This window comes from Geotrypetes seraphini, chromosome 7 (genome assembly GCF_902459505.1).
Source record: "Geotrypetes seraphini chromosome 7, aGeoSer1.1, whole genome shotgun sequence".
In the NCBI taxonomy this organism is placed as follows: domain Eukaryota; kingdom Metazoa; phylum Chordata; class Amphibia; order Gymnophiona; family Dermophiidae; genus Geotrypetes; species Geotrypetes seraphini.
This window is the reverse complement of record NC_047090.1, coordinates 48,981,704-49,000,194: the sequence shown is the minus strand read 5'-3', so window position 1 is coordinate 49,000,194 and position 18,491 is coordinate 48,981,704. Positions and strand designations below refer to the sequence as shown.

Here is an 18,491-nt window from a genome sequence, read left to right as displayed (position 1 = left end):
ATGAGTAGCTGCCCATCTGTAGAAGCTGCAGCCGCTGGGGATTCTGCCTTCCTGCCACCCCCTGTCACTGCTGAGGATCCATCCCACCCATCCTCCCCCCCCCCCCCCGAAGCCAACCCAGTTCCTGTTCAAGCCTCATTCCTTCTGTCTTCAGCGACACTATAAGAAGATAGAGGACAGAATAAAATTAGAAAGATAAAATTTGAAGCTTATCTGATGGCCCTTGACAGCTTCTCTAGTTGCTTCGCAAAGGTGCCTTTGTCTTGCACCTTAGATGGCATGCCGAACAGCAAAACGCTGTTAGGTGCTTGACTTTTAAAGCTCTATGTAACAAACACTGCTGAATAGGAGGGTGGAGCAAGCTCCCACACCATAGATTACTGGTTTCAGCAGGTTGAGAACAGCTGACAAGAGAGAAAAGTTAAGCTTCCTGCACAATTCACACGCTGCATGTAAATAGCTGACCCAGAAACCTTCTCTCCGATGTCAGAGTTGATGTCGGAGGGAAGGGTTGTGGGGTCAGCCATGTGCAACGTGTGAATCGCTGCTTGTGCCAACCCTGCAAAGAGTGTCTTCTAGCCAAGGACTTCTCATCCGGTTTCACCTTAGGACCAAGCTCGACAAACGCCAAGTAGTTGAGGATCCGACCCGGGTTCAGTAGGATAAACCTGGGTCTTAGATTTCCTTTTCACCATTGATAGGAAAAAGTCAGGATGGCGTTCTGCCCAAGTCCTTCAAGATGCCATCTTGGTAAGGCTCCGCTTGATGGCTATTATGTTCTTATGACTGCTTGACACTAACTGGCAAGTACATCACTCGTCAACCTTTATATCATTGAAAGAAAAGAATTCAATGTTACCTATTTTCTGAATGTTTTTAACATTACAGTTAAAGTAAGATTTTAGAAAATGTTTGTTTTGCAAGTATTCTGAAGAAGGTCTTATCTAGGGTGAGTGGTACCTTAAGGTCTCTCCTGAACAAATTTAGCATTTTAATCTCTTATCTGGGGATTTAAACACTTTTAGACCAAAATCAACTGGTCCAAAAGAGGAAGAGGAAAAAAAATTGTCAAAAATTTATTTGTTAATCCAGTCATCTTAGAGTCTTTGATAGAACGGATAAAAGCAGTATGGTCTCAGAATGAATACACAGTTATCTACTCTTCCCCATAACAAGAGAGAGGTCACAACAAGAAAAATATTTACTGTTACTAAATGTAGACTATTTTCTCAACAGTGGATTTGTAAACAAAGTTGTTATTTTAACACAACTGCTTCTGATTTTTCTAAGATCTGCAGATTCGCAAGCACCTTAGTTTTTCTGAAGACTCTGACCTTTCCAGTGATGATGTGTTGGAACACTATTCCCAGAAGTCCAAGCGAGAGGTAAGTACCCATGTTCTTATGTTCTAAGTAGACTGCACTGAAAAACAGATTTTTTTTTTTTTGATACAGGTCAAATAACGTTTCTCTAAAACATAAGTTTTATTTCAAAGAGTGGAGCAGCTGCTTTATTTTTGTGACCTTGGCTTTGTGTTTAGAGTTTGGTTCTTTCATATAAATTTTTAAAAAATTACCATTCTAAGAATCAGGGCAGCGCATTGTTATTCCATAGTTCTTGAGACATATATATGAATAAATTTAGTATAAGGACCACAACTACTCGTAAGTCTTGAGCAGCAAATGGAAAAGTTTTTGGTTAAAGTATATTTTCAATTGTGGTACAGTTCATGGAGCAATATAGTTCTAATCTGAGGTCTATAATAGAGAAATATTTTATTATGCTACCTATTAAAAGAAAACCATAAAATAAAAGTATTTTTCTGGCGCTCTCAGTTCCTATTGATATAAAGCAAAGATTGCAATTTTAAGGTACTGGAAATTAAACTTACTAAACCAAATTGATACTTAAATATTAGAGTTATCTGGTAAAAAAAATAAATAAATAAGGTTTTTATTCCAAGATTTGTCTTTTCTCTTTCTCTTGAGAGGTATGATTGCCTCAGTATCTAATAAAACTATCTTTACTCCTTTCTGGCCTGAATCTCCTTTTTTCATTTGCAAAACAAACCTTGTAATTGTAATCTTAGTTTAAACTAAAACTTAATTTTATAGACCGGGTCTTCAACCAAAAAGGTGCTCAACTCGGTTTACAATAATGTAAGCATAGTACATAAATATAGAAGAAGAATGTAATCTAGAATGGCTTAGTTTCCAAAGTGTTTAGTAAACAAGAAAGTTTTCAGAGCTTTCCAAAATAAAATAAAAGAACCTAGACTTCTAAGTGAAAGCGGTAACTCATTTCAGAGCTCAGTTACTTTAGATAAAAAAGTGGCTGAATCTCTTGAAAGTCCTGTTTTACTCCTAAGGGAAGGAAATGTAAATTTTAATTTATTTAAACTCCTAGCAAGATGAGATCTATGTACATTCCAATCTAAAGGAACCAAAGTAATAAAAATGCCAAAGAGAATTTTAAATGCAATACAAACACACTTAAATTGAATTCTAAGATACACTGGAAGCCAATGTAATTCCTTGAGCAATGGGGTTATGTGATTGAATTTACTCTTACCAAAAATGAGGTTGGCAGTGGTACTCTGTATCAATTGAAGTCTGCAGACTGACCTTTGAGAGACCCAGGTACATTGAGCTGCAATAATCCAACCTTGATAAGATAATTGACTGAACCAATACAGAGAAGTGTTGCTGATGAAAGAGCTCTCACTCTTCTCAGGATATGGAGGCTAAAGAAACACTTTTTAACAAGAGAATTTAGCTGATCCTTAAATGTAAGAGATGAATCAATAACAATACCCATCTTCTCTCAGTCCTAGCTCTCCCATTTTCCATCTCACTCTTTTCCCAGCCTCCTAGTCCCTTCTATCTACTCCCCATTACCACATTTCTACCTCTGTACTCACTGCTCTCTCACTCATCTTGTCATCTCCCTTTTGACCTCATCCACATGGCTCACCACTTTCAGAATCCCCCTCCCTCTCCACTGGTCAGGCTATAATTCCCTATCCCTTTCTTTCCATCCCCTAGCATCATCTTATCCCAGCTCTCTTCCCTCCTGCTCTTCCATGGTTCCATCTCTCCTCTATATCCATGGTACAACATTTTGCTCCCTCTCTTTTCTGATTTTATTCTTCCCTCCCCCCTTGATGCTGAACAATGAAATAAATAAAAAGAGAGATGCTACATCTCTCTGCCTTCCATCCACAGGCCTAACATTTCTCCCTCCCTCCCATCCCCAGATCCAACTTCTCTCCCTTTCTCTTCCCAACTGCCCCCTATTCCATCTCTCCCTCTGCCTGCCTGCTTCCCTTCCCCAGGTCCACCATTTCTTTCTTTCTCTTCCCAACAGTTCTCCCTTCAAGTATCTCTTTCCCTCTTCCTCCACACCACCCCAAGTCCAACTTCTCTCCCTTCAGACCATTGCCCACCATCTCTCTCTCTCTGTCCTCTGTTTCTGGTCCCATAAGCTCTCCCCCCACGCCCAATCTGGCACTGATTTTAATACCTTCCTCCAAAAAAAAAAAAGTCCAGGAGGTTTCCTCAGCCCAGCATGTTCTCCCCCTTCTCTCTGCGCCCATGCATCTCTACCTCACTCCTCTCCCACCACCATGTCCATACCAAGAAGGCAGTGCAGGCAAATCTCTCTCATGCATACTCATTGTGGATTTCCTGAAAACCTGGCCTGCCAGTAGATCTTGAGGACCGGACTTGGGCAGCCCTGCTGTAGAGGTAATATTTGTGAAGGTGGATGTTTTTATTACATGTCGCAGTCTTCCTGAGCCTACTGAGACACATTTATTCCTGGGTGGTTTTATTCTTTGAGGTAGAGGTGATAAGTTGGTTAGATTTTGTGGAGCGATGGAAGCTGCTTTAATTGTATTCAATTCCCGTTTAAGTTTGCAGATCTCCTCCTTAATACTAGCAAGTTGAAGACAGATGGGGCAAGCCATAAGCCTCCAAATAGTATGTCTTGGAATTAACACACCACAGTGATTGCATTGAATAAAGGTCATATTGATTGGTTGGAAAGTGAATTGATTTGAGTAGTCTTGATTATTTGGTTCTCTATATATGAGCAGTGACCCTTGGGGTGGGTGGGTGGAATTATAAGTCTTACCCTTTTTCCTATGAGAAGGAAGAGGAAATATGATTTAGCAGAGTTCAGAGAAAGTTGTTGGGGGGGGGTTTGGGAGGGGTTAAGTATGAAACAAGGAGAAGAAGAGAAATTAAGCAGGTATGCTATAAAATCAGTGTTAATAGCAGACTATGAAATTCTGAGTAACTTAGCTTTCAGAAGTTTTCAATGCAGTGTTTAATCCTCAGCACTATCCCAGATAAAAATGCAGTCCCCTTAGTAAATTGCAGCCCCACCCTTCTATCACCTAATCAGATTGACACAATGGAAAACTGGTAACTGAATTGGGTTCAGAAATTCAGGCTTTATAAAGTGGCTACCCTAAAACACAGTATTTAAAAACACAGACTTTATACCAACTCAGTGGCTACCCTAAAACACAAGATTTAAAAACACAGGCTTTATACCAACTTAGTGGCTACCCTAAAACACAAGATTTAAAAACACAGACTTTATACCAACTCAGTGGCTACCCTAAAACACAAGATTTAAAAACACAGGCTTTATACCAACTTAGTGGCTACCCTAAAACACAAGATTTAAAAACACAGGCTTTATACCAACTTAGTGGCTACCCTAAAACACAAGATTTAAAAACACAGGCTTTATACCAACTCAGTGGCTACCCCAAAACGCAGGATTTATAACACAGGCTTAATACCAACAGTGGTCTTCATTACAAGGCCTGCGAGCCAATAGCAGCCTATGGAGACCTTCTAGGCAGCCCGCACTACAATCTGGGGTTCCATTCACTCCCCCCTCCCTGCAGGATCCATCACTTCTCCTTCCTGGCAGCTGCTCTTGCACTCTTTGGGCTGCTGGCAGTGGGAGTGAAGTAAACACGCTGCCTTTGGCAACTCGGAAGTTTTCACTTTGCTACTGCTTTCCACCTATATGGGACAGGAAGCAGCAGCAGAGGGAGAGCTTCCGGGCCACCGAAAGGCAGCATATTTACTTCACTCACAGTGCCATTGGCCAAAGAGTGCAAGAACAGCTGCCAGGAAGGAGAAGAGTGAGGAACTACTGGATCCCATATTGAGGGGAATGCAGGGGGTTACTAGAGAGATTCTGGATTGTGGGGATGGGGAGGAAAAAATAAAGAGATGCCAGACCTCTGAGAAAGGGAAGGGGAGGACAGAGATGCCAGACTATGGTAGGGAAGAGGAGGGAAGGAGAGAAGACGAGATACCAGACCACAAGAAGGGAGAAAAGGAAGGTGAGAAATGTGTTGGACTACTAGAAGAGGGAGGGAAGGAGATAGAGATGCGAGACCAGAGAAGGGAAGGAGGAGAGCGAGATTCCAGATTAAGGGAAGAAGGAGGGGAAGGAGAGGAAAGAAATACTAGATGTCACAAATGAGGAAAGGGAAGGAGAGAGATCAGACTACTAGAGGGGGAGGGAAGGAAAGAGAGATGCCAGACCATGGAAGGGAAGGAGAGAAGAGAGATACCAGACCACAGGAAAGGGAAGATGTCGGACTGTTGGAGGGGAAAGGGAAGGAGAGAGAGAAGCCAGATCAGGGAGGGGAAGGAGTAGAGAGAGATTCCAGACTAAAGTGGGAAGAGGAGGAAGAGGACAAGCAGATACCAGACCAGAAAGGGGAAGAAAGGAAAGAGATGCCAGACTGTGGGAAGGAGAAGAGAAAGATATCAGATCACCAGAGGGAAAGAGAGACGGAGAAGATGCTGCAGTCGGTCATTCTGGTAGTTCAGCCGGAGGAGCATCTGACTTCTCTCGATCTGACGGGGTCCTACTTGCATGTTCCGATCTGGGCCTCCCATCAGCGGTTCTTTCGCTTTGCGATCTTGGAATGGCACTATCAGTTTTGTGTGCTTCCTTTTGGTCTAGCCACATCCCCGAGGATGTTCACCAAGATTATGGTGGTTGTGGCAGCAGCTTTACGCACAGAAGGCATTCTGATTTATCCCTACCTGGATGACTGGTTGATTCGAGCAAAGTCTTTCCAGGAGAGCACCTGGGTCACGGCTCGGGTGCTGGAGTTCCTGCAGTCGCTGGGATGGGTTGTCAGCCTGTCCAAGAGCCGGTTGGTTCCCTCGAAGTGCCTGGAGTATCTTGGGGTTCTGTTCTACACCTCCTTGAGAAAGGTCTTCCTCCCAGAGGCCCGGGTGAGCAAATTGCAGGTGCAGATTCGCCTCCTCATGGTGTGCTGGTGTCCTCAGGTGCAGGATTTTCTCCAGGTCTTGGGGTCGATGGCGGCTTCCCTGAATGTGGTGAGATGGGCTCAGGCACACATTGTTTGCCTTCACATTGTTCAGCATCCCAACCTCTTGATCCTGGGTGGCCACAGACTGGCCCAGGCATCCATGGTACGTGGATCTGGTTCGTCATCTTGTGGTGGATCCTCTGCCACTGATTCTCTCGACCGACCATCTGTCTCAGTGTCCCATTCTAATGGTCGATCCAGGTCCTTTTTGTCTTACAGCTTGGCTCTTGAAAGAGCATGCCTAGGTAAGAAAGATTTTTCAGATAAAATGATCTCCACTTTCTTGGGGTCCCAGAGACTTTCCACTTCTCGGGCTTAAGTGCGAGTTTGGCGTATTTTTGAGGAGTGGTGTGCTGCACGTGGGGTGGTCTTTTTCCGTTCTTCTCTGCATAATATCTTGGAGTTTTTGCAGGATGGCGCCTGGACAGGGGCCTGGCTTGGTCTTCTCACTGGGTTCAGCTTGCAGCCTTGTCTGCCTTTCGTGGGTTGCTATGGGGTCAGCATTTGACTGCCATTCCCGATGTGGTTCGGTTTTTGCAGGCGGCCAAATTGATCAAGTCCCCCGTTCAGTTGTCTATTCCCTCTTGGGATCTTAATCTGGTCTTGTCTGTGCTGGTGCACCCGTCTTTTGAGCCTTTGGGTGCCTGCTCGTTGAAGGATCTTACTCTTAAAGTGGTCTTTTTGGTGGCTATTATATCTGTGAGACGTGTTTCTGTGCTGTAGGCTTTTTCTTGTAGGCCTCCATTTCTGGAGTTTTCTCAGGAGCGTGTTATGCTGCGGCCTGTTCCTTCTTTTCTGCTGAAGTTGGTTTTGCCTTTTCATGTCAATCAATCCATAGTTCTCCCGGTTTTGGGTGCTAGGGAGGGATCTTCGGATCAGAGGCAGTTGCGCAAATTGGATATGTGTCAGATCCTTCGCTCTTATGTTCAGCGGACCCAGGAGTTCCAGAAGTCGGATCATCTTTTTGTCCTCTTAGTGGGTCCTTGTAAAAGGGATGGCACTTCCAAGGCTACTATTGCACGGTGGATTAAGGGGACTTGCTTCCACATACCTTCTTAAGAAAAAGCCTGTTCCGGAATTTCTCAAGGCTCATTCCACTTGGGGTCAGGCAGTTTCTTGGGCTGAGTCTTCTCTTGTGCCTCCAGTGGAAAATTTTAAGGCTGCAGTTTAGTCTTCTCTGCATTCCTTTGTTCGACACTACTGTGTGGACGTTCAGACGTGTCGGGAGTTGTAGTGTTAGCCCTTCGGGGTCTCAACTTTGATGGGTACTGCTTTGGTACGTCCCATCAGTAAAGAAGTGTACCAGTCTAGAGAGCGACAAAGAAGGAAAAATTAGGTTCTTACTTGCTAATTTTCTTTCTTTTAGCTTCTTTAGACCAGTACCAGTTCCCCACCCTATCTGTCTTTCTGCGGTGATTGTGGTTTTTGTTTGTGTGGAGATTTTTGCTTTTCTGCGGGTTCTAGTATTTTTCTAGAGCCGGGGAGATACAAGAACAGTGGAAATGGCTCAACTGGCGTAGCTGGTGAGCTATGGGGACATTTCACTGCAGGATTTTGGTTCTATGCATTTTCCAACAGCGTTGCTATGTTTGTTGTTTTTTCTCCTGTTCGGAGTGCTGTTACTGTTCTATATTAGATTTTTTCTTAGTTCTGCTTGGCTATTCGGCAGACTGGTTTAGGAGAGAGAGCCTCAGCTAATATACTACAACCAAAGTTTGGTCTCAGTCTCCACCTGCTGGTCACAGTGAGCTATTACCCATCAGTAAAGAACTGTACCGGTCTAGAGGCTAAAAGAAAGAAAATTAGCAGGTAAGAACCTAATTTATCCTTAATGTAGCTGGGTTAAAAAAAGATTTGGACAAGTTCCTGAAGAAAAAGTCCTTAGTCTGCTATTGAGACGGACATGGGGGAGGCTTGCCCTGGGATTGGAAGCATGAAATGTTGCTACTTTTTGGGTTTCTGCCAGTTATTTGTGACCTGAATTGGCCACTGTGGCAACAGGATACAAGGCTAGATGGACCATTGGTCTGACCAAGTATAGCTATTCTTATATAAATTTTTTTTAAAAATAAATAAAAACTAAACATTTTGAGCACAAGGTGCCATTGTCCCAAGGCAGCAAATATTTTTCTGCTACTAGTAGAGCAATATACATAGCAACAGTATTTTTTTTTCACAGCCCAAATTTCACAGAGGTAAACATGCCTTGCACACTGGATTCAAAAAAGTGCTAGCCTCTTTTGGTTGGAATGGAATAAAGCCCTTAGAAAGTCTACCCAGCTTTGTGTTTCTTTAATTCTGTAACATCTCTTATATAAGTGAAGTAGATGATTATTTTCCTTTATAGAATACTAATGTTACTGGTGACATACTTGCCTATAATTTAGGTGCAAGCACTTAATCGGCTATAGAGCTGGCATGCCTGCTTGCACCTAAATATAAAAGATGTACATGTAAATTACAGTATCCTACACGTTATGTGCTTAAATGCTGAGCGGCTTCCTGACTGGCTCCCATAAATTCTCGTGAAATCTAACCAATGGGGACACACGTTATTTTTTAAAAATCAATGCAGCAAACAGCACCTTCATTGAAGGCACCAATCGTATGCTTATGGAAGTGCCTAGGCACGCCTAAGGACACCTGAGGTTGGTATGGGTATGGTTTATGTGGGAATTGGCTTTAGGCGTCCTTAGGCAACCCTAGGAGCTTCCGTGGGCACAAGACTAGTGCCTTAAATGTAGGCCTGTAAAATGCTGGCCTACATTTAAGGCACCTGTTTTAAAAACAGCAGCAATTCTGTTAATGGCGACGATGCATGATTGACACGCAATCGGTGGCTGTTTATAGAATTCGGACCATAATGGCTAAGAACTTTAAAATAGCTATACTGGGTCACAAGAATAATCATGGCAAATATGTACAGGCAAAATATAGCCTCATAAGTGTCAGAAAATGGACATGGGCTGGCTTTATTGTGCTTTATCATTAAGTATGTTTTATGTATTATAATGCAGTTCTGTGTTTATGTTTGCATTAAAAAATTAATCCATCTGTGCTTAATTTCATTTTATTAATTGTTTGTTTCAGTGTTTAATTGTTTAATCTTACTCCATTTTTTTGTCTTTTTCTAAATCATTTTATTGAAAGTTGGTTTATGTACCACATGCCTTGACATTCAAGAGATCATACTCAAAGGTAGTGTGTCATTTCCATTAAGTGGGCCAATGTTGCATGCAAAAGCATTAACCCAAACAACTTCCACCCAAGCTTTAGAACTTTCTGCCACATTTATACTAAAACATCCTGGTTGCTTGCATGGGATTTAGCAAACTCTAGCAGAAGGAATCCTTTTCTCTGAGATCTCTTCCCACTTCTGGTTGCATGCAACAATTCATTTTTCTAAGGCTAGAATGGTGACTATGCTGTATTTATTACTGAAAGCTAACTGGTCATTGTCACTTAAGTATTGTTAGTCTGGTGAACTGTGATATTGAGGTAAATATAGCTTGATGCCTATATAAAAAGTCCAAAAAGGCACATATTTTATAATGGATACATAGGCACCTGTTTTGTCTTTAGAGCACCTAGGACAGGGGTAAGCATTGAAAGCAGTGCATGCAAATAGATCTCGTGCAAATTCATTGGGGAAATCCTGAAAACCCGACTGGATTCCGGCCCTCGAGGACCAGAGTTGCCCACCCCTGACCTAGAGCCATCCCCTTTTTACACAAATATCCTATACGAGGGATCTTTAAAACGTTTGTGCACTTTTATTTTTTTAAACACTATTTATTAAATATCTCAAAAGCAAATTACATCACTACCTGCAAGGTTTATTTGCAAGAGCATTCCAGAATTGATGGTTTTAAAATGAGTAGATGTCTTATAGAGAATGACACGGGGAAAAAATCTGTCCCCGTCACCGCCGCGTCACCGGCCCACCATCCTCTGCACCGCCCCGTCACCGCCGTTCCCTTCACCGCCCCGTCACCGTCACCGCCATCCCTTTCACCGCCCCGTCACCGCCACTGCCATCCCATTCACCGCCCCGTCACCGTCCCCGCTGCATCCATATAAGCCTTAGTACTGTAATATTTAGCTTATTCCTTTCTTATAAATCAAAGTTCCTGCTGCTGAACTAGAGAAAGAGATGTTCAGCTGGCAGGGCTTTGTTTATAAATTTTTATCAACACAACTAATATACTATTTTATCCTAAAGCAAAAAATAAATAAATAAATATAATTTTTTTTTCTACCTTTGTTGTCTGGTTTCTGCTTTCCACATCTTCTCATTGAATTCCTTCCATCCACTGTGTGTCTTCTCTCTGCGTCTTCCATTTGCTGTTACTGTGCCTCTCCCTTAACCCCCCCCCCCCCAAATTGGTCTAGCACCCATCTTCTTCCCTCCGCTCCCGCATAGTCTGGCATCTGTCTTCTTCCCACTCTGTCTTCCACATTTCCCTTGGGGGTCTGTTCCTCTCCACCCTCCTTCAATGTCTGTTCTATTCCTTTCCACCACCACCCTTCCCTCCCTCCTTTACCATCTGTTCCTTTCTACTACCCTTCAGCTCCTCTCGCGTGGCCTATCTACCTTCCTTCCTCTTATTTTCATGGCACGTTACAATGTAATTTGTGCAAGCCACTGGAGCCTGCAAGCTCGGTCCCTGTCCCATCCCCACAAACCATCTCGCTTCTGTGCTCCTATTTTCTCCATTTCTAATATCTCCCCTATGTATCTGTCATTGCCCCCCCTGTGTCCATATACCATCCCCATGGCATGTCCCCTTTATGTCTCTGTCCCTATGCCCCATGCACATAATTTCCCCTCTTTCTGTTACCTTCCTGTGTCCAGATTTCCCCTATCTTCCTCTTCCATACCAGTGTGTCTCTTCTTTTCAACCCCATCTAGCTTTTTTCCCTCTTTCTTCCCCCCCCCCCCTGCTTCTAGCATCTGGCTCACCTGCCAGTCCTTCCCTTTCTTTCCTGCTGTGGGTTTTTCTTTCCGACTTCATCCCCTTGGCCCAGAATCTCTTTCCCTTTCACTCCCTCCTTCCAATTTGAGCCGGGAACACTAGCGATCGCACGGTCCCCGCAGCTCACACCCGCCTGCCCAATCGATTCTAGTGTTTAGCCAGCTCTCTCCCTTCTCCTCACCTTAGTTTGTAGATTTTCTTTTTCGGCAACCCGCACGCTATCAGAGAGCCGCGCATGCGCGGCTGCTCAGTGTTTTCTGCTCTGCTGCAACTTCCTGTTTCCGGTTGCGTCAGAGCAGAAGATTGAACACTGAGCAGCCGCGCGTGCGCGGCTCTCTGATAGCGTGCGGGTCGCCGAAAAAGAAAATCTACAAACTAAGGTGAGGAGAAGGGAGAGAGCTGGCTAAACACTAGAATCGATTGGGCAGGCGGGTGTGAGCTGCGGGGACCGCGCGATCCTTCATGCCTCACTGCGGGGACAAGACCATTCACCGCCCCGCGGGCGGTGAATGGCCTTGTCCCCGTCGCCACAGCAACTGCTAGTTTTCTTCCCCGTTTTCGGCGGGTGACCCGCGGCTAAAATGCGGTGGCCGCGGGTAAACCGCCACCGTGTCATTCTCTAATGTCTTACCTTTCCTATGTAGACTAAATACAAGATAATAGTAGTCTATTGTAATTTTGTATGTGACAATTGTAACCCACTTAGTAAATAAGCAGGATAGAAATTTTTAAAATAAATATTAAATAAATAAATAAAAAGTCATATGACATTCTATGGCATGCCCTCTTACCACTTCTCCCACCCCAACCATTTCATAAGAACATAAGAATTGCCATACTGGGACAGACTGAAGGTCCATCAAGCCTAGTATCCTATTTCCAACAGTGGCCAACCCAGGTCCCAAGTACCTAAGTAGATCACAAGTAATAAAACAGATTTTATGCTGCTTATCCTAAGAATAAGCAGTGTATTTCCCCAAGTCATTTCAATAGTGGCCTATGGACTTCTCTTTTAGGAATTTATCCAAACCTTTTTTAAACCCTATTAAACTAACTGATTTCACCATGTTCTTCAGAAACGAATTCTAGAGTCTAATTATACATTGTGTGAAGAAATATTTTCTCTGGTTTGTTTTAAATCTACTACTTAGTACAGGGGTGCCCAATACATCGATCGCGATCGACCAGTAGATCAAGAAGGCAACGCGAGTCGATCGCAGAGCCCATCCCGGGCTTTGTGATAGACTCGTGTTACTGTCCCAATCTACCAGGTCAATCAGCCTTCCTCTCTTCGACGTCCCCCACCGCCGCCCCAAGCTCTCCCTGCAGAAGCGTCGGACCAACCAGCATTACTCTCTCCGACATCAATTCTGATGTCGGAGAGGAAGTTCTGGGCCATACAATCGCTGCCTGGCTGGCCCGGAACTTCCTTTCCGACGTCAGAATTGACGTCGGGGAGCGGAATGCTGGTCAGTGCGACGTTTCTACAGGGAGAGCTTGGGGCTAAGGTGGCTTAGGGGCCTGTTCCCCGATGGCGGCGGCAACAAACCTAGTGGCTTGGGGGCTGTTCCCCGATGGCAGCGGTGGCAAACCTAGTGGCTTGGGGGAGGGCAGGGAGAAAGAAAGAAAGGAGGCAGGCAGGGAGACAGAAAGAATGGGGGGCAGGAAGACAAAGAAAGAAGGGAAACAGAAAGAAGGGGCATGGAGAGAGAGTGAAAGGGAGGCAGGGAGACAGAAAGAAAAAGTTGGAGAGAATGAGGTCTGGAGAAGAGGAAGCATACAGGAGGTTGAAAGAAGGGAAGACATATTAGATACACAGTCAGAAGAAGAAAGTGCAACCAGAGACTCATGAAATCACCAGACAACAAAGGTAAGAAAAATGATTTTATTTTCAATTTAGTGAGGTGACATTGCATTGAGTCATCTGCCTTGACCTCTTTGAAAAAACCCCGGAATATGAATGATAATTAACCTTTTCTCTGCCTTTCAGTGTGCTTTGTGTTTATTTAAATTTTATTGTTGGTAGATCATTTTGACTTGGTCATTTTAAAAGTAGCTCGCAAGCCCAAAAAGTGTGGGCACCCCTGACTTAGTAGCTTCATCTCACGCTCCCTAGCCTTAGTATTTAGTGATTCATCCTTTCCACTCCACTCAGTATTTTATATACCTCTATCACTTTTTGGGCTTGCGAACTACTTTTAAAATGACCAAGTCAAAATGATCTACCAACAATAACATTTTTTAAAACACAAAGCACATTGTACGCAGAGACAATGTTAATTATCATTTATATTCTGCGGGTTTTCAAAGAGGTCAAGGCAGCTAACTTTATGCAATGTCATCTCAGTAACAACTATACAAAAAATAGACAAATATACCCCCTTCCTTTTTATTAAACCGCAATAGCGTTTTTTAGTCAGGGAGCTGCGCTGCTCTCGATGCTCATAGCCTCCCTGTGCTAAAAAACGCTATTGCAGTTTAGTAAAAGGGGACCATAGTGCAAAATATAAACAGTAGATAAAAATTCTCAAAACATACACATTTTGATCACTAAATTGAAAACAAAATCAGTTTTTCTACCTTTGTTGTCTGGTGATTTCATGAGTCTCTGGTTGCACTTTCTTCTGACTGTGCATCCAATATTTCTTACCTTTCAACCTCCTGTATGCTTCCTCTCCTCCAGACCGCATTCCCTCCCCCAACTTTTTCTTCCTCTCTCCCTGCCCTCCTCCCCTTTCTTTCTTTCTTTCTCTCCGTCTTTTTCTGTCTCCCTGCCCCCCTTTCTTTCTGTTTCTCTGCCTCCCCTTTATTTCAGTATGTCTGTCTTTCTCTCTCCCTGCCCCCTTTCTTTCTTCTTGTCTTTCTCTCTTCAAGCCCTTTCTGTCTGTCTCTCTGTCTTTCTCTCTCCATGTCCTTTCTGTCTATCTCCCTGTCTTTCTCTCTCTGTGCCCTTTCTGTCTCCCTGTCTTTCTCTCTCTGTGCCCTTTCTGTCTCCCCGTCTTTCTCTCTCTGTGCCCTTTCTGTCTGTCTCCCTGTCTTTCTCTCTCCATGCCCTTTCTGTCTGTCTCCCTGTCTTTCTCTCTCCATGCCCCCTTTCTGTCTGTCTCTCTGTCTTTCTCTCTCCATGCCCCCTTTCTGTCTGTCTCTCTGTCTTTCTCTCTCCATGCCCCCTTTCTGTCTGTCTCTCTGTCTTTCTCTCTCCTTGCCCCCTTTCTGTCTGTCTCTCTGTCTGTCTTTCTGTCTCCCTGTCCTCCCCCAAGCCACCACCGCCGCAATCAGGGAACAGGCCACCGCCGTAAAGAGGACACTGAAGCGCCAGGCTGACCAACCTTCTCCACCTGACGTCAATTCTAACTTCGGAGAGGAAGTTCCGGGCCAGCCAGGCAGCGATTGGCTGGCACAGAACTTTCTCTCCGATGTCAGAATTGACATCAAGTGAGAACATTGGTCGGCTCGGCGCTTCAGCGTCCTCTTTACAGGGTCGGGAAGAAGGTAGAACGGAAGGCAACACGAGTCTATCACAGAGCCCAGAATGGACTCCGCGATCGACTCACATTGCCTTCGCGATCTACTGGTCAATCGCGATCGACCTTTTGGGCACCCCTGCTCTATCATATCACCCCTGAACCGTCTCTTCCTGCAAAAATATGAAAGTGCAGAAACATTCTGCAGAACACTCGTATAATTTAATGCATGTACTCATATATTTTTCAAAATATATGTGTACATTACAGCTCAGCCCTTGGTCTGCCCAAATTACACCTCCAGGAGCACCTGTATGCAGGTCATGTAAAAGTAGGCACACTTTTCCATACATCTGCTTTTTAAGGATGTATACCCTGTGCAGCTATGTAAAAGCCCTTTTTGCATATAAACCAAGTTTTATACACACAAAATGCTTTATAAAATTAACCCTAAAATGTACTTGAAAATTAAATTTTGTTTTAAAGCATTAAGATTTAAAATATCTAGGGTCTCTACTGATTTAAGAATGCATAGCAAATATATATTAGTTCCTATTATTTACACTGAATTTATAAGATAATGACATATCTAGTAGTTGCTGCTTACTTTGCAGGAATTACAACATAATTCATGTACAGAACAGATACAAGGAAGTTCAGTGAAATATCATATATAATGAATTAAAGTCCTCATACTATCAACAATGTAGCAAAGACATAAGTAAGAACTCTTTGAGACAGTGGGGAGTAAAGAAGTAGACGTGGCCTTTGTTTGGTTCCCACTACAGCTCCTCGTGATTCTGGGCAAGTAACTTAACCCTCAATTGCCCCAGGTACAAAATAAACACCTATACATAATATGTAGATCGCTTTGATTGTAACCACAGAAAGGTAGTATATCAAGTCCTATTCCCATAGGAGGGTTTGATAAGGTATACTAATGAAGAGTATTTGGGAGAAGAAAGTGAACAGTTAATTGTGTAACTTGATTATTCACTTTTGATCCTAAATGGATCACAAACTACAGTACACTTCCCCCTCCCGATTTTCAGTTTTAGGATTTGCGATTTTGATTATTCACGATTTCCTAAAACCAGAATCACCCCCACCTCCCGGACCTCAGCTGGTGGTCTAGCAGTCTTTCAAGGCAGGAGCAATCTTCCTATGCTCCTGCCCCGTGCTGATCACTCATCCAAAATGACTGCCGTGAGTTCCTGTTGTAGTCTTGAGGTAAGGTCCGGGATGCCGGGAGGGAGGCGGGGGTGGATCAGAGTTGGCCCAAAAGTTATTCACGAATTTTCAGTATTCGTGGGCCGGCTCTGCCCCTAACCCCCGCGAATATTGAGGGAGGAGTGTAATTGCACTCATATATAGCTATTAATGCATTAACTTGCAATATAAAATTCCACTCAATAAAAAGATTGTAGAATAATCAATAAACATATATAAAACTAGTATTACTGAACCAAAAATAAGTTTTAAGGGTTTTTCCCTAAAATCTCTATAATTTTCCTCAGAGCAAATAACTAATCAGAGAAGCAAAGGGCAGGAATAATACAGTATAAAGGAAAATGTATCAAACTACAGTAAAATATAAATGTAACAGCTTTGTGGCCTATTCACTAATCTGTGATAAAGTTTTAGCAGTTAGTGCAAATTAATGACCAGATTTAATAAATAGGAACTGAAAAACCACTACTTTAAATGTTGGGGGCATTTCTGACAATAATATATAGTTAATATAGAGAGAAAGTTGTTTATACCCTTTAACTATATAGCACAGTGTTCTTCCACCTTTTGACACCTATGGACCGGCACCGGTCTGCGGACCAGCAGTTGAAGATCACTGGGCTAAGTCGTGCCCATCTCCACTCATTCTCCACCCCAGACCATGCCCCCATAATAGTACTAATTGTAACACCATTTTCCAATTCATTTTTCATATATACACACAATATAACTGTATTAACAATACATAATGGTTAACCACGAAATTAAAATACACAAAGCACACTGTATGCTTTTCAACATTTCTTCCTATCAGAAAACAGATAACCCCATGCAAATGCAGGACCAAAAACTAAAAGTACTAATATTTACAAACCAAATCCTAAGATGCAAGACTCTGCAAGCAGTACAACCCCAGAGGAAAAGAAACAAATGCATTTCTTCTTGAACAGACAAATCAATCACTAAATAAAAGCATTTCCCCTACCGTTGCTGTCTCTCTCCCTCCATGTGCTTTGCCTTCTGCCCTGCCCCCCGGTGTTATCTTTGTGCCAGTCCACTGTGCGATCAACACAGCGTCTTCGGGCCGGCTCCCTGTGTGCTGCAGTGCACAAAGCTGTGGGCAGCGGCTGCTCGTGCGCGTCCCATGCCTTATCTGGAAGCCTTCCCTCTAATATTGCGACGTCAGAGAGAAGGCTTCTGGTTCAGGCGCAGGACGGGAGCCAGCCCGAAGTTGCCGTGTTGATCGCACCATGGACCGGCGGCTAAAGAACGCTGTCTTGGGCCCGATGGACGTGCCGGCCCTAAGGACCGGCAGTTGAAGAACACTGATATAGCAGATATCTCACTGCAGTTAGCTACATCTATTTAGGTGGTGGTAACTGCTCCATGTTATTTCTTTTGTTGACATTTAATGCATGGTAATTAGTTCAGTGTCGACTGTAAGGTACATTTCTCATCCCCTTCTGCGTTAGGATGTTATCACAGATATTAGTACGTATTAACTACTAAGGTGCCACATTAGCTGTTAGATTCATACACCACTGTAGATATTAGGGCAAATCAAATGAATATCATATCAACACATGCTAATCATCATGTTAACTGTTAACACTATATAATAGATAAGATTCCTAATGGAAAATAGAGAGATATGTAAGTAAAAAATATATAATATGGTGGTGGTGCTTTTTCATAAAACAATATGTGAAACTCAATCTGTGTTAGTATAAAAAGTTAGAGTCGATTTAGTGCACGCTAAATGCTAATGCATCCATTATATTCTGTGGACGGATTAGCGTTTAGCGCACGCAAAATCGGCTAGCGCGTGCCTTAGCAAAAGAGGGGGTAAGTGTCAAGCTTGACCAAATAAAAGGGAAAAACATTTGTATTTGTAAATTAGAGGCTATTGAAGATATTTGAATTAAGATCATTGAAGTCCAGCACTTTGAAACTTAGAATTGACCTTGGTTTAATGTAGTACTACATTATAATTAAATAGTTATGCTTATCATAAGAGTTAGGAGAGATTATTAGTTAGTTCAGAGTTATTTAGATCATTTACTAAGCTGAAAGATATGTTGCTTTTCTAAGAATGAAAAGCAGCTGTTTTTTTTAATCACCATTTAGGGCTCCTTTTACTAAGCTGCGTTAGGGCTTTAATGTGCAGAATAGCACGCGCTACATTGCTGCACATGCTAGACCTTAACGTCAGCATTGTGCTGGCATTAGATTTTCCGCGTAGCACTAAAAACACTAGCGCACCTAAGTAAAAGATGTCCTTAGTGTCTCACATTTTCTTTCTGTCCAATAATCCTGATTAGTCATTATTTTACCTCTTGATCAATCCATAGTGTGTCACTTGCTGTAAGCACTGACATTTATGCTTGATAGTGTTGCATGAGAATTATCTGTGAAAAGAGACCATGGCAAAACCTTTCTCTAATC

The 18,491-nt window shown here is 43.1% G+C and overlaps 1 protein-coding gene across 16 annotated transcripts in view; it reads left to right on the top strand.

The window, feature by feature from the left end:
- MICAL3 (microtubule associated monooxygenase, calponin and LIM domain containing 3) overlaps positions 1 to 18,491 on the top strand; it is a 711,269-nt gene that overhangs the window by 650,556 nt on the left and 42,222 nt on the right. For 15 of the 16 annotated variants that reach the window (XM_033950898.1, XM_033950894.1, XM_033950891.1 and 12 more), the window contains 2 exons: positions 1,291 to 1,385; positions 9,527 to 9,574. In XM_033950898.1, the coding sequence (XP_033806789.1) occupies positions 1,291 to 1,385; positions 9,527 to 9,574 (143 nt within the window). The remainder of the gene's footprint in view (positions 1 to 1,290; positions 1,386 to 9,526; positions 9,575 to 18,491) is intronic. The other variant, XM_033950892.1, reaches the window with a different exon arrangement.